Source organism: Hyla sarda, chromosome 8 (assembly GCF_029499605.1).
Source record: "Hyla sarda isolate aHylSar1 chromosome 8, aHylSar1.hap1, whole genome shotgun sequence".
NCBI lineage: Eukaryota > Metazoa > Chordata > Amphibia > Anura > Hylidae > Hyla > Hyla sarda.
In genome coordinates, this window is record NC_079196.1 from 137,746,418 (window position 1) to 137,770,914 (window position 24,497).

The 24,497-nt window shown below is 42.1% G+C and overlaps 1 protein-coding gene across 5 annotated transcripts in view; it reads left to right on the forward strand.

Moving 5' to 3' along the window:
• PGAP1 (post-GPI attachment to proteins inositol deacylase 1) overlaps positions 1–24,497 on the forward strand; it is a 1,221,194-nt gene that overhangs the window by 825,400 nt on the left and 371,297 nt on the right. For all 5 annotated transcript variants that reach the window (XM_056536018.1, XM_056536017.1, XM_056536020.1 and 2 more), the window contains one exon: positions 5,879–5,987. In XM_056536018.1, the coding sequence (XP_056391993.1) occupies positions 5,879–5,987 (109 nt within the window). The remainder of the gene's footprint in view (positions 1–5,878; positions 5,988–24,497) is intronic.

The window sequence follows — 24,497 nt, forward strand, 5'->3', positions numbered from 1 at the left end:
AAATGGCATAAAAAACAACCACCTATAAAAATAATATCCTCAAATGTCCATGAATAAAATATGTAAACTAAGATGAAAGTCTAATAATGATTCCAGTATAAAATGTCCTTTATAACAGTTCAGGGAGCGAAATAGCTTTATCACTAATTGCCAAAGATGGATAAATTACATTTAGATAGGATCCATGAGGCAGCTAATAGTACCTTTGAGCCGGAATATAGTAGCTTCACTTACTCAAGAAGTAATCTTGAGATGATATGGTGATACATATTTGGCTACTCAGGAATGAGACCCGTGGTCTTGAAATGCGTATAGCCTGTTTTGAATATTACAACCACCAGTTTCCATTATTTCAGCCTTATTACAGCCTTCACAGCGCTGCAGCCCCTTATTTTGTGGACCACAGACGCTTAACACAAGGACAACAGGGATTGCGATAAGACTGACTACTATTGCTGTTTCTATCATATTTATCCACCATTTACTTATACCTACATGGACCAATCAGGCTGGACGCACATCCGTGCCGGCCTGTCTTTCCGCCTGGACTGCCCTGAGGCCAGACGCTGTTCCGTCTCAATGCCAACTCTGCTGCTATCTCGGAGATTGCGATCCTAAAGGACACTGCCGTATATACTTCTAGTAAGTGAAGCTACTATATTCCGGCTCACAGGTACTATTAACTGCTTCTAATGGATCCTATCTAACTGTGCTTATCCATCTTTGGCAATTAGTTATAAAGCTTTATCACTCCCTGAACATTCAAGGACATTTTATATTGGAATCATTATTGGAATTTCATCTTAGTTTACATATTTTATTCATGGACATTTTTTTGAGGATTTTTGTGCCATTACATCCTTGATTCAGGTTTTTAATTATTAATTATTACTTTTTGATTGGATATATTATTTTTAGTTTTATCTTTATTTATTCTTTTCTAGCTATATTTCCTTTCACTATCCTTTGAGGACTGGTATAATATAATTATAATAATTTAGATTATATATGCTTTTGTATATATATATATATAGGACTTTTTGGGGTTCCAGACTAATCCCGTTAACCTCAGGATTGTATGCTTGCGTGAGCTACACATATTCTTTATATTTACCATTTACTTTTAACAACAGATGAAAGCACATAGCATTCGATTCTTAAACATCAGTTAATGCATTGTATCTAGTGGCAAAACTGGGAGTTGCAGTCAGTGTGATTTTAAACTTATTTGACCAATAACATGCCTCCAAAAATACATAATAATTCACAAATGCTAACATAAAGATTAATTTTCTAATGAAAAAAAATGGATTCCTTTTAGAATAATGGCAGACTGTACACAAAGGTCCAAAGGAAAAGTGTGTTACCAAATAATGAAATTTACAAAAGCAGTTTTCAGTTTTAGAGATGCAAAAACTGGCCTTTATTGGTATATCTGCCAATGTCATTAAGGGCAGGCCTGTTTTCATTAATTTTAGACATTGTAGAGATAAACACACTATACAATGCACATACTCCAGTGAAAATGTGTTGACTGCATCCAGATGCCCCTTATCAAAGCAAATATATGACTGTGACATTGATTTTTATTGTAAACCGGCAAACGTTCTAATATAAATTGTCTGAATAGTAAAAATAAAAAAACCTTATTTAACCCCTTCAGGACCAGGCCCATTTTGGCCTTAAGGACCAGAGCGTTTTTTGCACATCTGACCACTGTCACTTTAAACATTAATAACTCTGGAATGCTTTTAGTTATCATTCTGATTCAGAGATGGTTCTTTCGTGACATATTCTACTTTAACATAGTTGTAACATTTTAGGGTAACTTGCATCCTTTCTTGGTGAAAAATCCGTAAATTTGATGAAAAATTTGAAAATTTTGCATTTTTCGAACTTTGAAGCTTTCTGCTTGTAAGGAAAATGTATATTACGAATACATTTTTTTTTGATTCACATATACAATATGTCTACTTTATGTTTGCATCATAAAATTGACAAGTTTTTACTTTTGGAAGACACCAGAGAGCTTCAAAGTTCAGCAGCAATTTTCCAATTTATCACAAAATTTTCAAACTCGATATTTTTCAGGGACCAGTTCAGTTTTGAAGTGGATTTGAAGGGCCTTCCTATTAGAAATACCCCATAAATGACCCCATTATAAACCCCCCCCCCCCCAAAGTATTAAAAATGACATTCAAAAGGTTTGTTAACCCTTTAGGTATTTCACAGGAATAGCAGCAAAGTGAAGGAGAAAATTCAAAATCTTCATTTTTTACACTCGCATGTTTTTGTAGACCCAATTTTTGTATTTTTGCAAGTGGTAAAAGGAGAAAATCTTTACTTGTATTTGTAGCCAAATTTCTCCCGAGTAAGCACATACCTCATATGTCTATGTAAAGTGTTCGGTGGGCGCAGTAGAGGGCTCAGAAGGGAAGGAGCGACAAGGGGAATTTGTAGAGAGTGTGTTTTTCTGAAATGGTTTTTGGAGGGCATGTTGCATTTAGGAAGCCCCTATGGTGCCAGAACAGCAAAAAAAAAAACACATGGTATACCATTTTGGAAACTAGACCTCTCAGGGAACGTAACATGGGATAAAGTGAGCCTTAATACCCCACAGGTGTTTCATGACTTTTGCAATTGTAAAAAAACTAAATTTTTTACCTAAAATGCTTGTTTTCCCAAAAAATGTACATTTTAAAAAAAGGTAATAGCAGAAAATCCCCCTCAAAATTTGAAGCCCAATTTCTCCCGATTCAGAAAACACCCCATATGGGGGTGAAAAGTGCTCTGCTGGCGCACTACAGGTCTCAGAAGAGGAGTATTCACATTTGGCTTTTTGGAAGCAAATTTTGCTCTGGGGGCATTTAGGAAGCCCCTATGGTGCCAGAACAGCAAAAAAAAAAAAAAAAAAAAAAAAAAAAACACATGGCATACCATTTTGGAAACTAGACCTCTCGGGGAACGTAACATAGGATAAAGTGAGCCTTAATACCCCACAGGTGTTTCATGACTTTTGCAAATGTAAAAAAAAAAAAAAATTTTACCTAAAATGCTTTTTTTCCCAAAAATTTTACATTTTTAAAAAGGGTAAAAGCAGAAAATACCCCCCAAAATTTGTAACACAATTTCTCCCGAGTACGGCGATACCCCATATGTGACCGTAAACTGTTGCCTTGAAATACGACAGGGCTCCAAAGTGAGAGCGCCATGCGCATTTGAGGCCTAAATTAGGAACTTGCATAGGGGTGGACATAGGGGAATTCTACACCAGTGATTCCCAAACAGGGTGCCTCCAGCTGTTGCAAAACTCCCAGCATGCCTGGACAGTCAACGGCTGTCCGACAATACTGGGAGTTGTTGTTTTGCAACAGCTGGAGGCTCCGTTTTGGAAACAGTGGCGTACCAGAAGTTTGTCATTTTTATTGGGGAGGGGGGCTGTGTAGGGGTATGTGTATATGTAGTGTTTTTTACTTTTTATTTTATTTTGTGTTAGTGTAGTGTAGTGTTTTTAGGGTACAGTCACACGGGCGGGGGTTCACAGTAGTTTCTCGCTGGCAGTTTGAGCTGCGGCAGAAAATTTTCCGCAGCTCAAACTTGCAGCCAGATACTTACTGTAAACCTCCGCCCATGTGAGTGTACCCTGTACGTTCACATTGGGGGGGGGGGGGAACATCCAGCTGTTGCAAAACTACAACTCCCAGCATGCGCTGACAGACTGTACATGCTGAGAGTTTTCGTTTTGCAACAGCTGTAGGCACACTGGTTATGTATGACTGAGTTTGTGACCTAACTCAGTGTTTCACAACCAGTGTGCCTCCAGCTGTTGCAAAACTACAACTCCCAGCATGTACGGTTCATGATGTACGGTGACTGCTGAGAGTTGTAGTTTGCAACAGCTGGAGGCACACCGGTCGCGAAACACTGAGTTATGCCTTCAGCTGTTGCAAAACTACAACTCTCAGCAGTCACCGACAGCCAATGGGCATGCTGGGAGTTGTAGTTATGCAACCAGCAGATGCACCACTACAACTGCCAGCATGCACTTTAGCTGTTTGTGCAAGCTGGGAGTTGTAGTTATACAACAGCTGAAGGTACACTTTTCCATAGAAAAAATGTGCCTCCAGCTGTTGCAAAACTATAAGTACCAGCATGCCCATAGGGGAATGCTGGGAGTTGTGGTTGTCTGCCTCCTGCTGTTGCATAACTACAGCTCCCAGCATGCCCTTTTTGCATGCTGGGAGCTGTTGCTAAGCAACAGCAGGAGGCTGTCACTCACCCAACTCCTGATCCACGCTGCAGGTCAGTCCCTCGCCGCCGCTGCTCCTGGGGCCCCGATCCCAAGATTGACGCCGGGGATCGGGGTCCCCAGCTCCCGGGGTCCACGTCCCGCACCCGCTCACGTCCTCCGGAAGAGGGGCGGAGTGGGTTGCGAGAGTGACACCCACACCAGTGCCACCTCACCCCTGCTGGCTATGGCTGTTCAGGGCCGTCAGAGACGGCCCCGATCAGCCAGTAATTACGGGTCACCGGGTCACTGGAGACCCGATTGACCCGGAATCCGCCGCAGATCGCTGCACTGAATTGTCCAGCGATCTGCGGCCATCGCCGACATGGGGGGGTCATCATGACCCCCCTGGGCGATATGCCCCCAATGCCTGCTGGACGATTTCAGCAGGCATCAGGCACTGGCTCCGCTCCAGATGGCTGCGGGGGGCCGGGAAAGCACATGACGTTCTCATACACGTCATGTGTCCTTATGGGGTTAAAAAAGCAAAAAAACAAAACAAAGATAAGGTATATTCACACAGGCACAATGTTTGTGTAGTGTTTTTGCACCAAAATCTACAACAGAAAATACACACCACTGCATCAGAATCCAAAACAGTTTATTGCAGATTTTAAAGGGGTTATCCACCATAAGGTGATTTTACTACGTACCTGCCAGACAGTAATGGACATGCTTAGGAAGGATCTGCGCTTGTCTTGGGGCTAAATGGCTATGTTGTGAGATTGCCATAACACTGTGGCTAGCTTTTTGTGAACCAGTATTTCCTGTTTGAATTTTATTTTTTGCTACAAATCTTATAATTCCATTTTACTGCCTCCCACACATCAGCCACCCCACCCATTGACACATAAATGAGCATCAAAAGATCTGTGATTTTCAATCAGTGTGCCTACAGCTGTTTCATTAGTTGCAGATTGATCTCTCTCCTACCAAGCGATCGCTCCACCCATTGAAACAGACAGGCTCCCTGTCATCAGCTGACTAGTGAGCCAGGTCTCTGTTGAATTGCAGCCTGGGAAAAATCTGAGTCAACAGTCATTTTGTATGCCGTTTAACATAAATATTGGGTTGAAAATCACATAAGAGAATTGTGAGAAAACCGTCACACACAGGTACAGACACTATATTATGAACTACAGCCCCTGTAGCATAGTCAAATTTAAAAAAATCCTGGAATACCCCTTTAATTTCCCCATTGTATTGAGGAAAATCTACACAAAATATGTTGTGTTTTCATAGGATAAGCTGACATGATATTAATATATGCCCCGGAGGTAAATTGATGCACTGATTTTGTTCATAGTGTATACTCAGATTTTTTACAAATTCCATCCATTCTGCTGCCACTGTAACACTTGCAAGCCTGCTGCAAAAAAACCCCAGCATATAATGCCTGTATGAACATAACCCTATACTAGTAGATTTCATTGTTATGGGATCTTCTTAGAATTTTGTATTGAAGGTTCCCCATCCTAACAAGTCTTATGTAATTTTTTTGGTACTGATAATCCAACATCTGTCTGGTCTAATTAATGCCCAATTAAATGATTTTTGTTGTAATTGTTTAATTGTTTTTTTTTTTCTAAGTGATGATCTACCTCTGCAGCTTTCCGCCAAGTTACATGTTCCAAGACCCCAAAATGATAGTAGTATGGTAACAATCACTCTGTACACTTTTAAAGATTGCCATTATGAGGTAAGAAGTAAACATTTTTGTGCAATTTCAGATGCCTTGTAATTTACATATTTTTTTGTACAAAAATGTCTTGTTTAGATATTTTCTTATTGTTGTTTTCTTATTGATACCAGATACACTCTAATGGTTACTGTTTTCTGATTTGCAAGTTGTATTTAATATTTTTGTACATTATTATAGGAGCAGCTATATTGCCTACCTTTCTGAACAGCTTTTTCAGATATTCTTTACAGTAGCCCCATAGACACAGTAAACCGTAGACTGAAGACCCTATGGAATTCTATTGAAAAGTTTTCAAGGCATGCTTTGTGCAGGGAAGGGAATATACATTTCATACGTGTTTCACATATCTGTTGAACATATTGGTATAAGTTTCTATACTTTTCCACAACAGTAGAGCAAATGTGCAAAAACGTACACATAGGTATATATGTTCCAGTTAAAAATAGTTTTTAATTAAAACTGGTTTTTACAAGTGAAAACTAATTCTCTCTGAACGCCTTTGTGAAAAATAGAATTTACTGCTTTTCCCTAGTGAAAATTAGTTTTACTGAACGTTTTTGTTAAAACTAGGATTTACTGCTTTTCCCTAGTTAAACCAGGTTTTTATTGAACGCCTTTGTTCAAAATAGAATTTTACTAATACGAAAATGAATGTTGTATCCTATGTTGTGCCAAATATTATTGTGTCCTCAACAAATGCTACATTATAGCAATTTTTTTAATTCCCAATTAACACTTTTAATTGCTTTTAAGTGATTAGTTTCACTCAAACAGGTTTTCCTAGTTAAAGCTAGTTCTAAAACAGATTCAACGATAACAGATAATACCTCCTCTGAGTAATCTAATACCTCCACATCATCAGGTGCCTGACTTTCTTCATGTATTACAGTCATTTCATTTAAACTAGTTTTCTCAGTTTTACCTAGTGATTTCTTTAAAACTTGCTTTCTCTAGTTAAATCCCTTAAGGACGTGTGCCGTACATTTACATCACCAGGTTCCGGGATTACCGTGTCTCTGAACGTGGTCATCAGGCTGGGATGGCTGTGGTTATCTAACAGAAGCCACCCTGTCATAATGCCCTGAGGCTGCCCCTTGTTGGCAATCGCCATGATTGGATGGTCAATTCTGACCGGCGAATCACGGCTTTTGAGTCTCTGGTGACCCGGAAAATAAGGGTGATTGGTGCTGTCCGACCAATCAATCAGGGCTCCTGCTGGACGGTGTCACTGATGGAACCCGCTCTGCCCCTAATCCGGAGGGCCAGAGCAAGTGCCTGTCAGTGCCCAGTGGCTGTGGGGGCACCTGATGGCTGCGGTGTGGGGGCCAGGCCAGGACCGACAGCAGCAGGATCTGGGAAGCAGCAGCAGGAGGTGAGAGATGTGTGCCTCCTGCTGTCGCATAAGTACAACTTCCAGCATGCACAGCCAAAGGGCATGCTGAGACTTGTAATTACGCAACAGCTAGTGGCACTTTTTTTCCTCTAGCTGTTGCGTAACTACAACTCTCAGCATGTACCTACAGCCAAAACACCTTCTGGAAGTTATAGTTGTGTGCCTTCAGGTTTTGCAGAACTAAAACTCCCATCATCCCCTTCAGCTGTGCATGCTGTGAGTTTTAGTTTTGCAACAGCTAGAGGCACACTTTTTGAGCTGTTGCATACCTACAACTCCCAGCATGCACAGACAGTCAAAATACATGCTGGCCGTTGTAGTCATACAACAGCTGGTGGCACATAACTACAACTCCCAGCATGCCCTTTGGCAAAAAGTGTGCCTCTAATTGTTGCATAACTACAACTTCCAGCATACACGAACAGCCAAAGGGCATGCTAGAAGTTGTAGTCATGTGCCTCCAGCTGTTGCATAACTACAACTTCCAGCATGCCCTTCAGCTATAAGGGCATGGTGGGAGTTGTAGTTATGCACCAACTAGAGCAGTGTTTCTCAAGTGCAGTCCTCAAGCACCCCTAACAGGTCATGTTTTCTCAATTTCCTAAGTCTTTCACAGGTGATATAACTGGTGATGCCTGATTCTCTGACCATAATTATATCACCTGTGAAAGGAAATCCAGAAAATAGACTTGTGCACTAGAAAAATTTTCGTTTAATTTCGTTTCGTTTTTTCGTTTTGGAAAAAAATTTCGGTTCTGCAATATTTTCGGTTTAGATTTTTCAGATACATTCGGTATTCGGGTATTCGTGTTGTTTTTTCGGATACATTCGGTATTCGGGTACATTCGGTAAATCTTTTTAGTCTTTTTTTGGACTTTAGCGATTCTAATAAATAATGGAGATACCTTTTTTATTAAAATTTCGCAGGGTATCATAAAAAAATCATAATAAAAAAGATACAGTGGTGATGAAAAAAATTGTATCTAACGAAATGTATCTTTTTTATTATGAAATGTTTATTCATTTTTAAACAGGGATCAATTTTTGTGAGCGGGTAAAGCACTAAAAATGTAGCCGACAATAATGAAAATGTAGTGTGTGCGTGTTTTTCACTTTTTTTTAAAACATTTTTTAGGTAGTACTACTACTCCCAGCATGGAACACACTCTTCCATGATGGGAGTAGTAGTTACCTGTACTAATTGACACATCGCCGGGGTCCCTTGCGATCCTATTGTATAATGTACAGATGCGGCGGCTGCTCTCCTATGGTCCCCTGCACTCACGTATATATACACATATTCATATTTCCCGCAGAGCTGTGATTGGCCAGATGGTTCCAGCCAATCACAGCTCTCTGTGAGAAATAGGAATATGTGTATATATACGGCCGTGCAGGGGACCATAGGAGAGCGGCTGCCGCATTCATACATTATACTGGAGGATCGCAGCGGGCGTCAGGAGTGATACCCGCAGTGATCTTTCCTTTACTACAAGTACTAATACTCCCAACATGGAGCACACTCTGCTCCATGCTGGGAACTGTAGTACCTGTATTAATAGACAGATCGCAGCGGTTACACTCGCTGCGATATGTCTATTAATGCAGGTACTACAGCTCCCAGCATGGAGCAGAGTGTGCTCCATGCTGGGAGTATTAGTACCTGCAGTAAGGGACAGATCCCAGGGATGTCACTTCTCCTGACACCCGCTGCGATCCTCCTTATGTGAATGTCGGGATCAGCTGTTCTCAGGGCTACAGAGCCGGGAGAACAGCTGACGCTGAGCCGTAGGTATACATCGTATATCTACTGCCCAGCAAGAACTTACAGTGAGCCTGCAATGTGTATACAGTATACACATTGCTGGCTCACTTAACCCCTTGCTGAGCTGTGCGCTATGCGCAAGCCCAGCAAGGGAAGAGTTAACTTACACTGCTGGACAGTGTAGGTTAACCCTTTGTGCGGTATACACTTTATACAGCTATCTATAGATAGCTGTATACAGTGTATACAGAAGACGAAGTCCAGCTTACTTCCCTCGAGTCCCGGGCCGGGTTCGTGTAGCTCCGCCCCCTAGTGATGACGTCACTAGGGGGCGGAGCTACAGAAGGGAACAAGGCTAGTTTATCTGAAGCTCTGTTCACATTGTACGTTTTGTATAATGTGAACAGACCCTTCTGGCAGTGTCTACCCAGACAGGGAGACTCCAGCTGTTGCTAAACTACAACTCCCAGCATGCCCAGACAGCCAAAGGCTGTCTGGGCATGCTGGGAGTTGTAGTTTTGAACCAATTGGTGGCTCCCTGTTTGGGTAGACATTGCATCATGGGTGCTCTCCCCAGCGGACAGCGCCAAAAATGTCATAACCAATTTTTTGTGTTTTTTTTTCTTCTCGTTTCAGATCCGTGTATGCAGAGGATTACTGCGGATTCGATGGATTACGGCGGATTATTTTTTTTCCCTTTAATAAAATGGTTAACGAGGGCTGTGGGGGAGTGTTTTTTTAAATAAAATAATTTTTCCAATGTGTTGTGTTTTTTTTTTATTTTTATTGAATTTTCAGGGTTAGTAGCGGAAGCTGTCTTATTGACGGAATCCATTACTAGGCCAGGGCTTAGTGCTAGCCCCAAAAACAGCTAGCGCTAACCCCCAATTATTACCCCGGTACCCACCGCCACAGGGGTGCCGGGAAGAGCCGGTACCAACAGGCCCGGAGCGTCAAAAATGGCGCTCCTGGACCTAGGCGGTAACAGGCTGGCGTTATTTAGGCTGGGGAGGGCCAGTAACAATGGTCCTCACCCACCCTGGTAACGTCAGGCTGTTGCTGTTTGGTTGGTATTGTGCTGAGAATGAAAATACGGGGAACCCTATGCGTTTTTTTTTTTAAATTTAAATAAAATGTAAAAAAAAAAAAACGCATAGGGTTCCCCGTATTTTCATTCTCAGTCAGATACCAACCAAACAGCAACAGCCTGACGTTACCAGGGTGGGCGAGGACCATTGTTACTGGCCCTCCCCAGCCTAAATAACGCCAGCCTGTTACCGCCTAGGCCCAGGAGCGCCATTTTGACGCTCCGGGCCTGTTGGTACCGGCTCTTCCCGGCACCCCTGTGGCGGTGGGTACCGGGGTAATAATTGGGGGTTAGCGCTAGCTGTTTTTGGGGCTAGCACTAAGCCCTGGCCTAGTAATGGATTCCGTCAATAAGACAGCGTCCACTACTAACCTTGAAAATTCAATAAAAAAAAAAACACAACACATTGGAAAAATTATTTTATTTAAAAAAACACTCCCCCCACAGCCCTCGTTAACCATTTTATTAAAGGAAAAAAGAAATAATCCGCCGTAATCCATCGAATCCGCAGTAATCCTCTGCATACACGGATCTGAAACGAGAAGAAAAAAACACAAAAAATTGGTTATGACATTTTTGGCGCTGTCCGCTGGGGAGAGCACCCATGATGCAATGTCTACCCAAACAGGGAGCCACCAATTGGTGCAAAACTATAACTCCCAGCATGCCCAGACAGCCTTTGGCTGTCTGGGCATGCTGGGAGTTGTAGTTTAGCAACAGCTGGAGTCTCCCTGTCTGGGTAGACACTGCCAGAAGGGTCTGTTCACATTATACAAAACGTACAATGTGAACAGAGCTTCAGATTAATTAGCCTTGTTCCCTTCTGTAGCCCCGCCCCCTAATGACGTCATCACTAGGGGGCGGAGCTACACGAACCCCGCCCGGGACTCGAGGGAAGTAAGCTGGACTTCGTCTTCTGTATACACTGTATACAGCTATCTATAGATAGCTGTATATAGTGTATACCGCCCAAAGGGTTAACCTACACTGTCCAGCAGTGTAAGTTAACTCTTCCCTTGCTGGGCTTGCTCATAGCGCACAGCTCAGCAAGGGGTTAAGTGAGCCAGCAATGTGTATACTGTATACACATTGCAAGCTCACTGTAAGTTCTTGCTGGGCAGTAGATATACGATGTATACCTACGGCTCAGCGTCAGCTGTTCTCCCGGCTCTGTAGCCCTGAGAACAGCTGATCCCGACATTCACATAAGGAGGATCGCAGCGGTGTCAGGAGAAGTGACATCCCTGGGATCTGTCCCTTACTGCAGGTACTAATACTCCCAACATGGAGCACACTCTGCTCCATGCTGGGAGCTGTAGTACCTGCATTAATAGACATATGGCAGCGAGTGTAACCGCTGCGATCTGTCTATTAATACAGGTACTACAGTTCCCAGCATGGAGCAGAGTGTGCTCCATGTTGGGAGTATTAGTACTTGTAGTAAAGGAAAGATCACTGCAGGTATCACTCCTGACGCCGGCTGCGATCCTCCAGTATAATGTATGAATGCGGCGGCCGCTCTCCTATGGTCCCCTGCACGGCCGTATATATACACATATTCCTATTTCTCACAGAGAGCTGTGATTGGCTGGAACCATCTGGCCAATCACAGCTCTGCGGGAAATATGAATATGTGTATATATACGTGAGTGCAGGGGACCATAGGAGAGCGGCCGTCGCATTCATACATTATACAGGAGGATCGCAAGGGACCCCTGCAATCTGTCAATTAGTACAGGTAACTACTACTCCCATCATGGAAGAGTGTGTTCCATGCTGGGAGTAGTAGTACTACCTAAAAAATTTTTTTAAAAAAAGTGAAAAACACGCACACACTACATTTTCATTATTGTCGGCTACATTTTTAGTGCTTTATCCGCTCACATAAATTGATCCCTGTTTAAAAATGAATAAACATTTTATAATAAAAATGATACATTTCATTAGATACAATTTTTTCCATCACCACTGTATCTTTTTTATTATGATTTTTTTATGATACCCTACGAAATTTTTATAAAAAAGGTATCTCCATAATTTTTTAGGATCGCTTAAGTCCAAAAAAAGACTAAAAAGATTTACCGAATGTACCCGAATACCGCATGTATCCGAAAAATCAAACTATCTATATCCTTTTTATTATATTTGTTATCAGAATGAATTCTTCACGTTCGTTTACAGATAACGAATGCATTCGTTATTTACAGCATTGTGGTCGGGAAATAACGAATGTATTCGTTACTTTGCTATTCGTATTATCGTGGCTATTCGGGAATGTTCAAAATATGTTTTCGTGCATTCGGATCGGTCCGAATGCACGAAAACGGTAAAATTCGTTAATTTAGACATTCGTGCCGAACCGAATTGCACATGTCTACCAGAAAACATTACCTGTCTGGGTTACCTGAGGACCGTGCTTGAGAAACACTGAACTAGAGCACATGGACAGGTTTACAGTACGCTCCTCGCTCCGAGTGAGCGTAAAATCCGCCATGGCTCACTCTTGTAGCTGAAACTCTTTGTAAACCGTGTATGCACTGTAAAAACACCTAAACTACTCTACACTTACACAAAATAAAGAGGCTTTGACGTTCACCTGTGGGGCACTTGGTGATGGAAGCGTGGCTACGTGACTAGGCCTTGGGTCTCTTCAGGACACCAGACACACTCAGGTCTTGACGGAACCTCAGCAGAGAATCATCTGACTTTTACATGGGAGTGTTTTAGAGGGTCCTGTATGTCACCCACAAGTCACCTGGTCACTGACTCCTTCTCTGGTTACATGACTTGGTGACAACATTTAAAGGCATATGAACATTATAAAGACAATCTCATACATAACATAAGGCACTTATTAACCATTTAAGATACATACAATAAGGATGGACTCAGGGGACACTGAAATAGAGTCCGCCACACAGGACAGAAAGGTACAGGAGTGCAGTTGGATATTAGGGCCACATATGGATATTTCCGTACTCGGGAGCATTTTTTTTCTCTCCTTACACCCTTATGAAAAGGAAATGTGGGGGGCTAAAACATGCTGTTTTTGCCCCATACTTTTCATTTTTACAAGAGGTAAAAGGAGAAAAAAAAATCTCCTTAGTACGGAAATTAATTGGTGATTTGCATTGGAATGGCTGATGGTTGCAGCAGTTCTGACATAAATGCAAAAAAAAACAACCCACACGTGTGACCCCATTTTGGAAACTACACCACTCAAGGAATGTAAAAAGGGGTGCAGTAAGCATTTAGACCATACAGGTGTCTTGAAAGATTTTAGGAGCAGGAGTCTGTGAAAAAAAAAAATTACATTTTTCATATTCACAGCCCACTGTTCCAAAAATCTGTCAGACCCCCCTGAGAGGTGTAGTTTCCAAAACGGGGTCACTTGTCTTGGGGTTTTCACTGTTCTGGCACCATGGGGGTTTATAAACGTAACATGGTCCCCAACATCCATTCGAGCCAAGTGCACTCTCCAAAAGCCAAACTGCGCACTTTCGCGATGATCACGCTGCTAATTCTGTAAATCATAACGTGGTCACCAAATGATTCAATGACGTGGTCACCAAAATTCAAAATATGTGACCTGATAAAGTGCTAAAAATATAAACCATGCAATTCATGTCTCTGGGCGTGACTATTTACCCAGAATTGTTTAGTTCATTGATTAGCGCTTGGCGGTACTTTTGCAACATCCTAAATAATACACAGGTATTCTAAAGTATGCAGATTTATTGGTTATGATTAATAAACATACATGAATATATAAATACACGATTATATGTATATATAAATCATATATATGTTGTGTCAGGTGAAGGTAATGTTCAAATTAACCTTTTCGTGACTCCAGGGCACGGTTAGCCATCCGAGGTTGAGCCAGCTTCTCCTGGGCCAGACACGGGGCAATGAATAATCTGATGCAAGGTTACGGAAAAACTGACTTTACTGAGGCAGGAAAGATGGTACAATCCGTTACATCTCAGATTGGTATGAAGGGAGGTGCAGGGTAAACCTTGGAAGCTTATTGGCTTGCTGGGACTTGTAGTTGATTGTGCGGTTTGTGACTGTCCTGCTGTATGGCAACCCACGCTTGACTTTAGTGACTTGTATGACTGATTTGGGTCCCTGGGACTTTAGTGCTTACTGCTAAGCTTGACATTCACCTGGGTGCAGGAAATTTGCTTTAGAAGATGCATGGTTGCAGGATTAGACTTGAGGCCTCCTCAGAACACCTCAACCTCTCTTCAGACTTTCTCCAAACTGTACCTCAGCTGAATCTGAACTCCTACAGACATTGTATAAGGGGCATATTTGGAGGATTCCCATTGGGGTGACAAGTCACATGGTTTACCACATGCACACTCCCCTACCAGATTTCTAGCATGCTTAAAACAGGTACACAGAAAATGCAAGAACTTTAACCATAGTATAACATTATATTATATTGAGTCCTGAGTAGTGTGGGCCCAAGACAAACACTGAAGGCAACATCTGCCACACAGGATGGGCAGTATGCTATATTCTGTACTGGGTAACCACAAACTCCCCCTCTAAAGATAGGTCATGCTCGGTGTAACATCCTGGAGGGTAGATGTTGTAGAAGTGGCATAATGGGCCTGGGTAGAACAAACAAAAATAGTTCCTGGGTTATTGGTCAGAATGTCCTTCACAGGATTATGTAGATATTCCTGAGGCATTGGTTAGAATATCCTTCTCAGGGGTATAAACAGTTGTAAGAGTTCATGTGGCATTTTAATCACAAATGTCCTTACAGACTCCAGATGAATGTAACAAAGTCCTTTGTAGTAGAGGAAAGTAACAGGTCATTGGTAACGGGTCATATGTACCTTTTCACTAACACTTAACCCTAGTATTACTCATACTGACATTTGAAGCTTATAAAAATGTTTAATTACTGACAATAACATAAGTATACTTGAAACCATATATAGACTGTTTTCTTTTTCTGTGTAATGACATTGTTCGGATTGGGCTGCCAAAGGCTTTCTACCCAGATGCCTGTGCTATTGGGCCCATTGGCTTTTTGCTACTTCTCCCCGCAACGTAAAACTTTAGAGAATACTGATAATATATCTGTGGTACTAATAACACGAGAACCCTGTGTACAGTGGACAGGACAAATAGTTGACACTGACAAGACTCATTTCTTGGTAGGTATGGACTGAAGTATACATATTCTGGCTAGATAATAACAGTCCTGACTTGAGACATTTTGTAGTGCTGTACACTAACTCACTATATGTACAGTGGGGATCAAAAGTTTGGGCACCCCAAGTAAAAATTTGTATTAATGTGCATAAAGAAGCCAAGGAAAGATGGAAAAATCTCCTAAAGGTATCCAATTACAGATTAGACATTCTTATAATATGTCAACAAAAGTTAGATTTTTTTGTTTTCAAAATAACAGAAAACAAAAAAAAATGGCGTCTGCAAAAGTTTGGGCACCCTGCAGAATTTATAGCATGCACTGCCCCCTTTGCAAAGCTGAGACCTGCCAGTGTCATGGATTGTTCTCAATCATCATCTGGGAAGACCAGGTGATGTCAATCTCAAAGGTTTTAAATGCCCAGACTCCTCTGACCTTGCCCCAACAATCAGCACCATGGGTTACATAGTTACATAGTTACATAGTTAGTATGGTTGAAAAAAGACATACATCCATCAAGTCCAACCAGGGAATTGAAGTGAAGGGTGTAAGGGGATAAGGGATGTAGTTTTATAATTCTGCATAAGCATTAATGTTATTTTGTTCCAGAAATGTATCTAACCCTGTTTTAAAGCTGTTAATTGTTCCTGCTGTGACCAGTTCCTGAGGTAGACAGTTCACAGTTCTCATGGTAAAGAAGGCGTGTCGCCTTTTTCTTCTCCAGACGGAGGTAGTGCCCCCTCGTCCTTTGGGGGGTTTAACCTGGAACAGTTTTTCTCCATATTTTTTGTATGGGCCATTTATATACTTATATACCTTTATCATATCCCCCCTTAAACGTCTCTTCTCAAGACTAAACAATTGTAACTCCTTTAATCGCTCCTCTTAGCTAAGATGTTCCATGCCCCATATTAGTTTAGTCGCGCATCTCTGCACCCTTTCCAACTCCGCAGTGTCCCTTTTATGAACAGGCGACCAAAACTGAACAGCATATTCCAGGTGAGGCCGTACCAATGCTTTATAAAGGGGGAGTATTATGTCCCTGACCCTCGAGTCCATGCCTCTTTTTATACATGACAATATCCTGCCGGCTTTGGAAGCAGCAGCCTGACATTGCATGCTATTCTGTAGTCTGTGATCTACAAGTACACCCAGATCCTTCTCTATCAGTGACTCTGCCAGTTTAATCCCCCCTAAGACATACGACGCATGCATGTTCTTAGTACCCAGATGCATAACTTTACATTTATCCACATTGAACCTCATTTGCCAAGTGGATGCCCAGACACTTAGTCTATCCAAGTCATCTTGTAACTTATGCACATCCTCTATAGACTGTACCGTGCTACAAAGCTTGGTGTCATCTGCAAAGATAGAAACAGAGCTGTTAATACCATCCTCTATATCATTGATAAATAAATTAAACAACAGCTGGCCCAGTACTGAACCTTGGGGTACACCACTAATTACCGGGGACCAATCAGAGTACGAATCATTGACCACCACTCTCTGGGTACGATCCATGAGCCAGTGTTCAATCCAGTTACAAACTAAAATTTCCAAACCCAAAGACCTTAACTTACCTGTCAGACGTCTATGAGGGACAGTATCAAATGCTTTAGCAAAATCCAGAAACACTATATCCACAGCCATTACTCTGTCAAGGCTTCTACTCACCTCTTCATAAAAGCAAATTAGATTGGTTTGACAACTTCTATCCTTAGTAAACCCATGCTGGCTATCACTTATAATACTATTATCCCCTATGTATTCCTGTATGTAATCCCTTATAAGTCCTTCAAACAATTTACCCACAATGCACGTTAGATTTACCGGTCTATAATTGCCTGGCGAAGACCTAGAGCCCTTCTTGAAGATTGGCACCACATTAGCCTTGCGCCAGTCCCTTGGCACAATACCAGACACTAGAGAATCTCTAAATATCATGAACAGGGGTACAGATATTACTGAACTTACCTCTCTAAGAACTCTTGGGTGTAGTCCATCCGGCCCTAGAGATTTGCTTACATTTACTTTACTTAACTTACCTTGTACCATCTCTACATTAAGCCAGTTCAGTACATTACATGATGTGTTACCAGCACTGACCTGGCCAATGTCAGCTCCTTTTTCCATAGTGTATACAGAACTAAAGAACCCATTCAGTAGCTCCGCCTTCTCTTGATCGCCCTTGACAACCTCCCCATTATCATTATTAAGGGGTCCTACATGCTCTGTCCTTGGTTTTTTTGTATTTACATATCTAAAAAAATATTTAGGATTAGTTTTGCTTTCTTGGCCACCTGTCTCTTATATTGAATTTTTGCTGTTTTTATTACATTTTTACAGATTTTATTAAGCTCCTTGTACTGTTTAAATGTTATAGCTGACCCATCAGATTTGAATTTTTTGAAGGCTATTTTTTTGTTGTTTATTGCTCTTTTAACATAATTTGTCAGCCATGTAGGATTTAGTTTTAATCGTTTATATTTGTTCCCCTTTGGTATATATTTAGCTGTATAGTTATTTAGAGTTGATTTAAAGATGTCCCATTTCCCTTCTGTATCAGTATTTGAGAACACCTCCCCCCAGTCTATGTCCTGTAGTGCAGCTCTCAGCCATGGGAAATTTGCCTTTTTAAAGTTATATGTTTTTTGCCTTCCCAGTCTGTCTTTGTTTTCTACATTTTAAGTCAAAAGTAATTATATTGTGGTCGCTATTACCAAGGTTTTCCCGCACAGTTACATTACCAACCAGCTCTGCGTTGTTGGAAATGATCAGATCCAACAAGGCATCACTTCTTGTTGGGTCCTCCACAAACTGGCCCATAAATTTATCCTGCAATAAATTTAGAAATTTTCTCCCCTTTGTAGTTTTAGCGAGCCTCCGGCCCCAATCTATATCTGGATAGTTAAAATCTCCCATTATTACCACTGTACCTGCCCGGGCGGCTCTCTCTATTTGTTTATACAGCCGACCTTCTATCTCTTCAGTGATATTAGGGGGTCTGTAGATTACACCAAATATTATTTTTTTCAGTATTTCCCTCCTTTTGTAATTCTACCCACAGTGATTCCACCTCCTCAGAATCATCACACACTATGGCATCGTTCACACTGGCTTTCATACCACTTCTTACATACAGACAGACTCCACCACCTTTTCTGTTCATTCTATCCTTGCGAAACAATGTAAACCCCTGCAGATTAACGGCCCAGTCATGCGAGGAGTCCAGCCATGTCTCAGTGACCCCAACTATATCAATATGTTCCTCCAGTATCAAGGCCTCAAGCTCCCCCATTTTATTTTCTAGGCTTCTGGCATTTGTGAACATACACTTTACATTTCCATTAAGTTTTACACATATAGTCTCACTAATGGGATTTTCAGAGTTATTGGGGTTAATGTTATTATTTGAGTTATAAGGGCTAATTGTACTATTTAAGTTATTGGGGCTAATGGGATTTTTTGCGTTATTGGGTCTAACGTTGTTATTTAAGTTATTGGGGCTAACGGTATTTTTTGAGTTAATGGGGCTTATTGTAGTTATTGGGGCTAATGGAATTTTTTGAATTATTGGGATTACAATTTTTCGGGCTACATTTATTTTCACGGCTGGTTTGTAACCCATGGATTTCCTTATCCACTGCTCTTAACCTCCCCCCACAGGACTCCTCTCCACCCACCATTATGTCCTGACCCCTCTCTAACCTATCCATCCCACTGTCTGCTTTCTTTGCTTTATTATCCTCCCCCCACTCACCTAGTTTAAAAACTCAGCCACCCCTTCCAGGATTCTCTCCCCCAGCACAGCGGACCCCCTTCCATTCAGGTGCAAATTATCCATAGAATAGAGTTTGTACCCCAATGAAAAGTCAGCCCAGTGCTCTAAAAACCCAAACCCTTCCCCCTCACACCACGACTTAAGCCATGCATTTAACTCCCTAAGCTCCCGCTGTCTTTCCTGCGATGCGCATGGCACAGGAAGTATTCCAGAGAACACAACCTTAGAGGTCCTTCCCTTCAGCTTGGCACCTATTTCCTTGTAATTATTCTTCAGGAACCTCCACCTACCATGTATTCTGTCGTTGGTTCCCACATGGACCACGACAGCTGGGTCATCCCCAGCCCCCCCTAGTAATTTGTCCACCCTTTCCACCACATGCCGAACCCTGGCACCAGGGAGACAGCAAACCATTCGGTTGAGGTGGTCTTGGCGACAAATTATTCTATCTGTCTTCCTGACTATAGAATCCCCTACCACAACTAACTGTCTTGGCCTACCTGCGTTACCATCCCCCACACTACTAGTTGAGCTGTTCCCCTGGCTGTTAGGGAGACCAGTATCCACTAGAGTTGCCATCTCTGATACTGAGGCCCTCGCATCATCGCCCAACTTGGCAATTTTACTTGGGAAATCAGAAGCAGAAGTGGCCTTCCTTTTCCTTGCCCCCTTTCCAGTCCCTCTAACTACATTAACCCAGCTCCCTACTTGGGCCTCCTGGCTAGTTTCTCCAACCTCCATTTCTACCCCACTAACTGCTTGCTCTGTAAGATTGTCAATCGGCCTCAATGTTGCATTTTGCTCCTCTAGATCTCTAATACGAGCTTCCAGGTGGGCAACATGCTCACATTTGTCACAGCGGTATTCACCCTGAAGCTGCTGCTCCAGAGATGTATACATGTGGAACAATGTGCACTGAAGAAAACCTCCAATCCTGCTGTCCATATCCTTGGTGACAAACAGTTTAAGAAAAACTACTTATATCAAGGGAGTGTAATACTTACAGTTACAGTGGGTCCTGCTTACAACTTCTGCTTATAAAACTTCTCAGATGTAACACTTAATAATACAACACTTTAGAATACAAAGCCAGCTTCAGTTAGACTCAGTCAGAGCAAGGCTCACAGAGTATCCCAGTTAGTTTTATACACCTGAGAGCAGTTAATCAATTAACCCCTCCCCCAGGTGTGCTACAGACAGGAGGGGGAAAAAATGCAAGGGCTATGCAACTGCTGGAGACACCCTGGTTAGAAAACAATGATCCACAGTAATCAGTAAACAACTGTAATCAGTTGTCTAGAAATCTGAAACTGAAAATAGTTGACACTCACAAAGCTGGAGAAGGCTATAAAAAGATAGCAAACTGTTTTCAGGTGTCATTATCTTCTGTTCGGAAAATAATTAAGAAATGGCAGTCATCAGGAACAGTGGAAGTTAAAGCAAGATCTGGAAGACCAAGAAAAATATCAGACAGAACAGCTCGCAGGATTGTGAGAAAAACAATTCAAAACCCATGTTTGACTGCACAATACCTCCAGAAAGATCTGGCAGACACTGGAGTTGTGGTACACTATTCCACTATAAAGAGATACTTGTACAAATGTGGTCTACATGGAAGAGTCATCAGAAGAAAATCTCTTCTACGTCCTCACAACAAAAATCAGCTTTTGAACTTTGCAAATGAACATATAGACAAGCCTGATGCATTTTGGAAACAAGTTCTGTGGACCGAACAGGTTAAAATTTAACTTTTTGGCCGGAATGAGCAAAGGTACGTTTGGAGAAGAAGGGGAACAGAATTTAATGAAAAGAACCTCTGTCCAACTGTTAAACATGGGGATGAATCAATCATGCTTTGGGGTTGTATTGCACCCAGTGGCACAGGGAATATCTCACAAGTAGAAGGAAAAATGAATTCAATAAAATGTCAGCAAATTTTGGATGCTAACTTGATGCCATCTGTGAAAAAGCTGAAGTTAAAGAGAGGATGACTTCTACAAATGGATAATGATCCTAAACACACCTCAAAATCCACAGGGGATTACATCAAGAGGCGTAAACTGAAGGTTTTGCCATGGCCTTCACAATCTCCTGACCTCAACATAATTGAAAATCTATGGATAGACCTTAAATGAGCAGTGCGTGACAGACAGCCCAGAAATCTCAAAAAACTGAAAGACTTTTCTGAGGCTAGGTTTCCACTTGTTTTTTTTTTACAAAAACGCCAATAAAAACGCCCATTCTGCCGCATGGCGTTTTTTTTGTGAAAAAACGCTGCGGCCAGATGTTAGCTGCAAGTCAATAGTAAACTGCAAAATGCCAAATCCACTTGGCGTTTTTCAGTTTGGCGTTTTTTTAATCCTTTTGGCGTTTTTGGGCTCCTTGGCAGTTTTTAAAAAAACGACCTCTTGTCGAGACTTTGGCGTTTTTTCGGGAAAATCTTGGCGTTTTTCTCCCATAGAAGTCTATGGGAGTGAAAAAACGCCATGTGGGTTTTAAATTTGGCCGTTTTTCTGGCGTTTTTTATTCTCTTTTGGACTTTAGCGATCCAAAAAAGTGTTGGAGATACCTTTTTTATTAACATTTAGTAGGGTACCATTAAAAAATAATAATAAAAAAGATACAGTAGTGATGGAAAAAATTGTATTTAACGAAATGTATCTTTTTTATAACAATATTTTTATAAATTTTTAAACAGGGATCAATTTATGTGCGCGGGTAGGGCACTAAAAATGTAGCCGACAATAATAAAAATGTAGTGTGTGTGTGTGTGTGTGTTTCACTTTTTTTTTACATTTTTTTAGGTAGCACTACTACTCCCTGCATGGAACACACTGTTCCATGATAGGAGTAGTAGTTACCTGTACTAATTGACAGATCGCTGGGGTCCCTTGCGATCCTCCTGTATAATGTATAGATGCGGCCGGCCGCTCTTCTATGGTCCCTGCACTGCGTATATATACACATATTCATATTTCCCACAAAGCTGTGATTGGTCAGATGGTTCCAGCCAATCACAACTCTGTGGGAAATGGGAATATGTGTATATATACGCAGTGCAGGGGACCATAGGAGAGCAGCCGCTGCATCTATACATTATACTGGAGGATCGCAACGGGTGTCAGGAGAAGTGACACTCGCTGGGATCTGTCTATTAATGCAGGTACTACAGCTCCCAGCATGGAACAGAGTGTATTCCATGTTGGGAGTATTAGTACCTGCAGTAAGGGACAGATCCCAGGGATGTCACTTCTCCTGACACCCGGGATCAGCTGTTCTCAAGGCTACAGAGCCGGGAGATCAGCTGATCCTGAGCAGTAGATATACATCGTATATCTACTGCCCAGCAAGAACTTACAGTGAGACTGCAATGTGTATACAGTATACACATTGCTGGCTCACTTAACCCCTTGCTGAGCTGTGCGCTATGCACCAGCCCAGCAAGGAAAGAGTTAACTTACACTGCTAGACAGTGTAGGTTAACCCTTTGGGCGGTATACACTATATACAGCTATCTATAGATAGCTGTATATAGTGTATACAGAAGATGAAGTCCCCTTACCTCCGTCCAGTCCCTGTGGGTCCGCGTAGCTCCGCCCCCTAGTGATGACGTCATTAGGGGCGGAGCTACAGACGCGATCCAGGCTAGCAAGGGTATAAGGCTCTGTTAACATTGTCCGTATTGGATAATGTGAACAGACCTTTCTGGCAGTGTCTACCCAGATAGGGAGACTCCAGCTGTTGCTAAACTACAACTCCCAGCATGCCCAGACAGCCAAAGGCTGTCTGGGCATGCTGGGAGTTGTAGTTTTGCACCAATTGGAGGCTCACTGTTTAGGTAGACATTGCATTATGGGCGCTCTCACCTGCAGAGAGCACAAAAAATGTCCTAACCTATTTTTTTGTGTTTTTTTTCTTCTTGTTTCAGATCCGTGTATGCAGAGGATTACGACGGATTCGATGGATTATGACGGATGAACAGGATTTTTTAAATATTTTAATAAAATGGTTAACTAGGGCTGTGGGGGAGTGTTTTTTAAAATTATTTATTTTTTCCAATGTGTTGTGTTTTCTTTTTTTATTGAATATTCAGGCTTAGTTATGGAGGCTGTCTAATAGACAGAATCCATGACTAAGCCGGGGCTTAGCGTTAGCCCCAAAAACAGCTAGCGCTAACCCCCAATTATTACCCCGGTACCCACCGCCACAGGGGTGCCGGGAAGAACGGTACCAACAGGCCCGGAGCGTCAAAAATTGCGCTCCTGGGCCTAGGCGGTAACAGGCTGGCGTTATTTAGGCTGGGGAGGGCCAGTAACAATGGTCCTCGCCCACCCTGGTAACGTCAGGCTGTTGCTGCTTGGTTGGTATCTGGCTGATACTGAAAATAGGTTTTTTTTTGTTTGTTTTTTTATTTATGAAAAAAAACGCATAGGGTTCCCTGTATATTCAGTATCAGCACAATACCAACAAAACAGCAACAGCCTGGCGTTACCAGGGTGGGCGAGGACCATTGTTACTGGCCCTCCCCAGCCTAAATAACGCCAGCCTGTTACTGCCTAGACCCAGGAGCGCCATTTTTGACGCTCCGGGCCTGTTGGTACCGGCTCTTCCCGGCACCCCTGTGGCGGTGGGTGACGGGGTAATAATTGGGGGTTAGCGCTAGCTGTTTTTGGGGCTAACGCTAAGCCCCGGCTTAGTCATGGATTCTGTCTATTAGACAGCCTCCATAACTAAGCCTGAATATTCAATAAAAAAGAAAACACAACACATTGGAAAAAAAAAATTATTTTAAAAAACACTCCCCCACAGCCCTCGTTAACCATTTTATTAAAATATAAAAAAAATCCTGTTCATCCGTCATAATCCATCGAATCCGTCGTAATCCTCTGCATACACGGATCTGAAACGAGAAGAAAAAAAACACAAAAAAAAATAGGTTAGGACATTTTTTGTGCTCTCTGCAGGTGAGAGCGCCCATAATGCAATGTCTACCTAAACAGTGAGCCTCCAATTGGTGCAAAACTACCACTCCCAGCATGCCCAGACTGGGCATGCTGGGAGTTGTAGTTTAGCAACAGCTGGAGTCTCCCTGTCTGGGTAGACACTGGCAGAAGGGTCTGTTCCCATTATCCAAAACGGACAATGTGAACAGAGCTTAAGACTAGCCTGAATATGTCTGTAGGTCCGCCCCTAATGACGCCATCACTAGGGGCGGAGCTACACTGACCGGCAGTGACAGAAACGAGGGAGGTAAGTGGACCTCCTGTTCTGTATACACTATATACAGCTATCTATAGATAGCTGT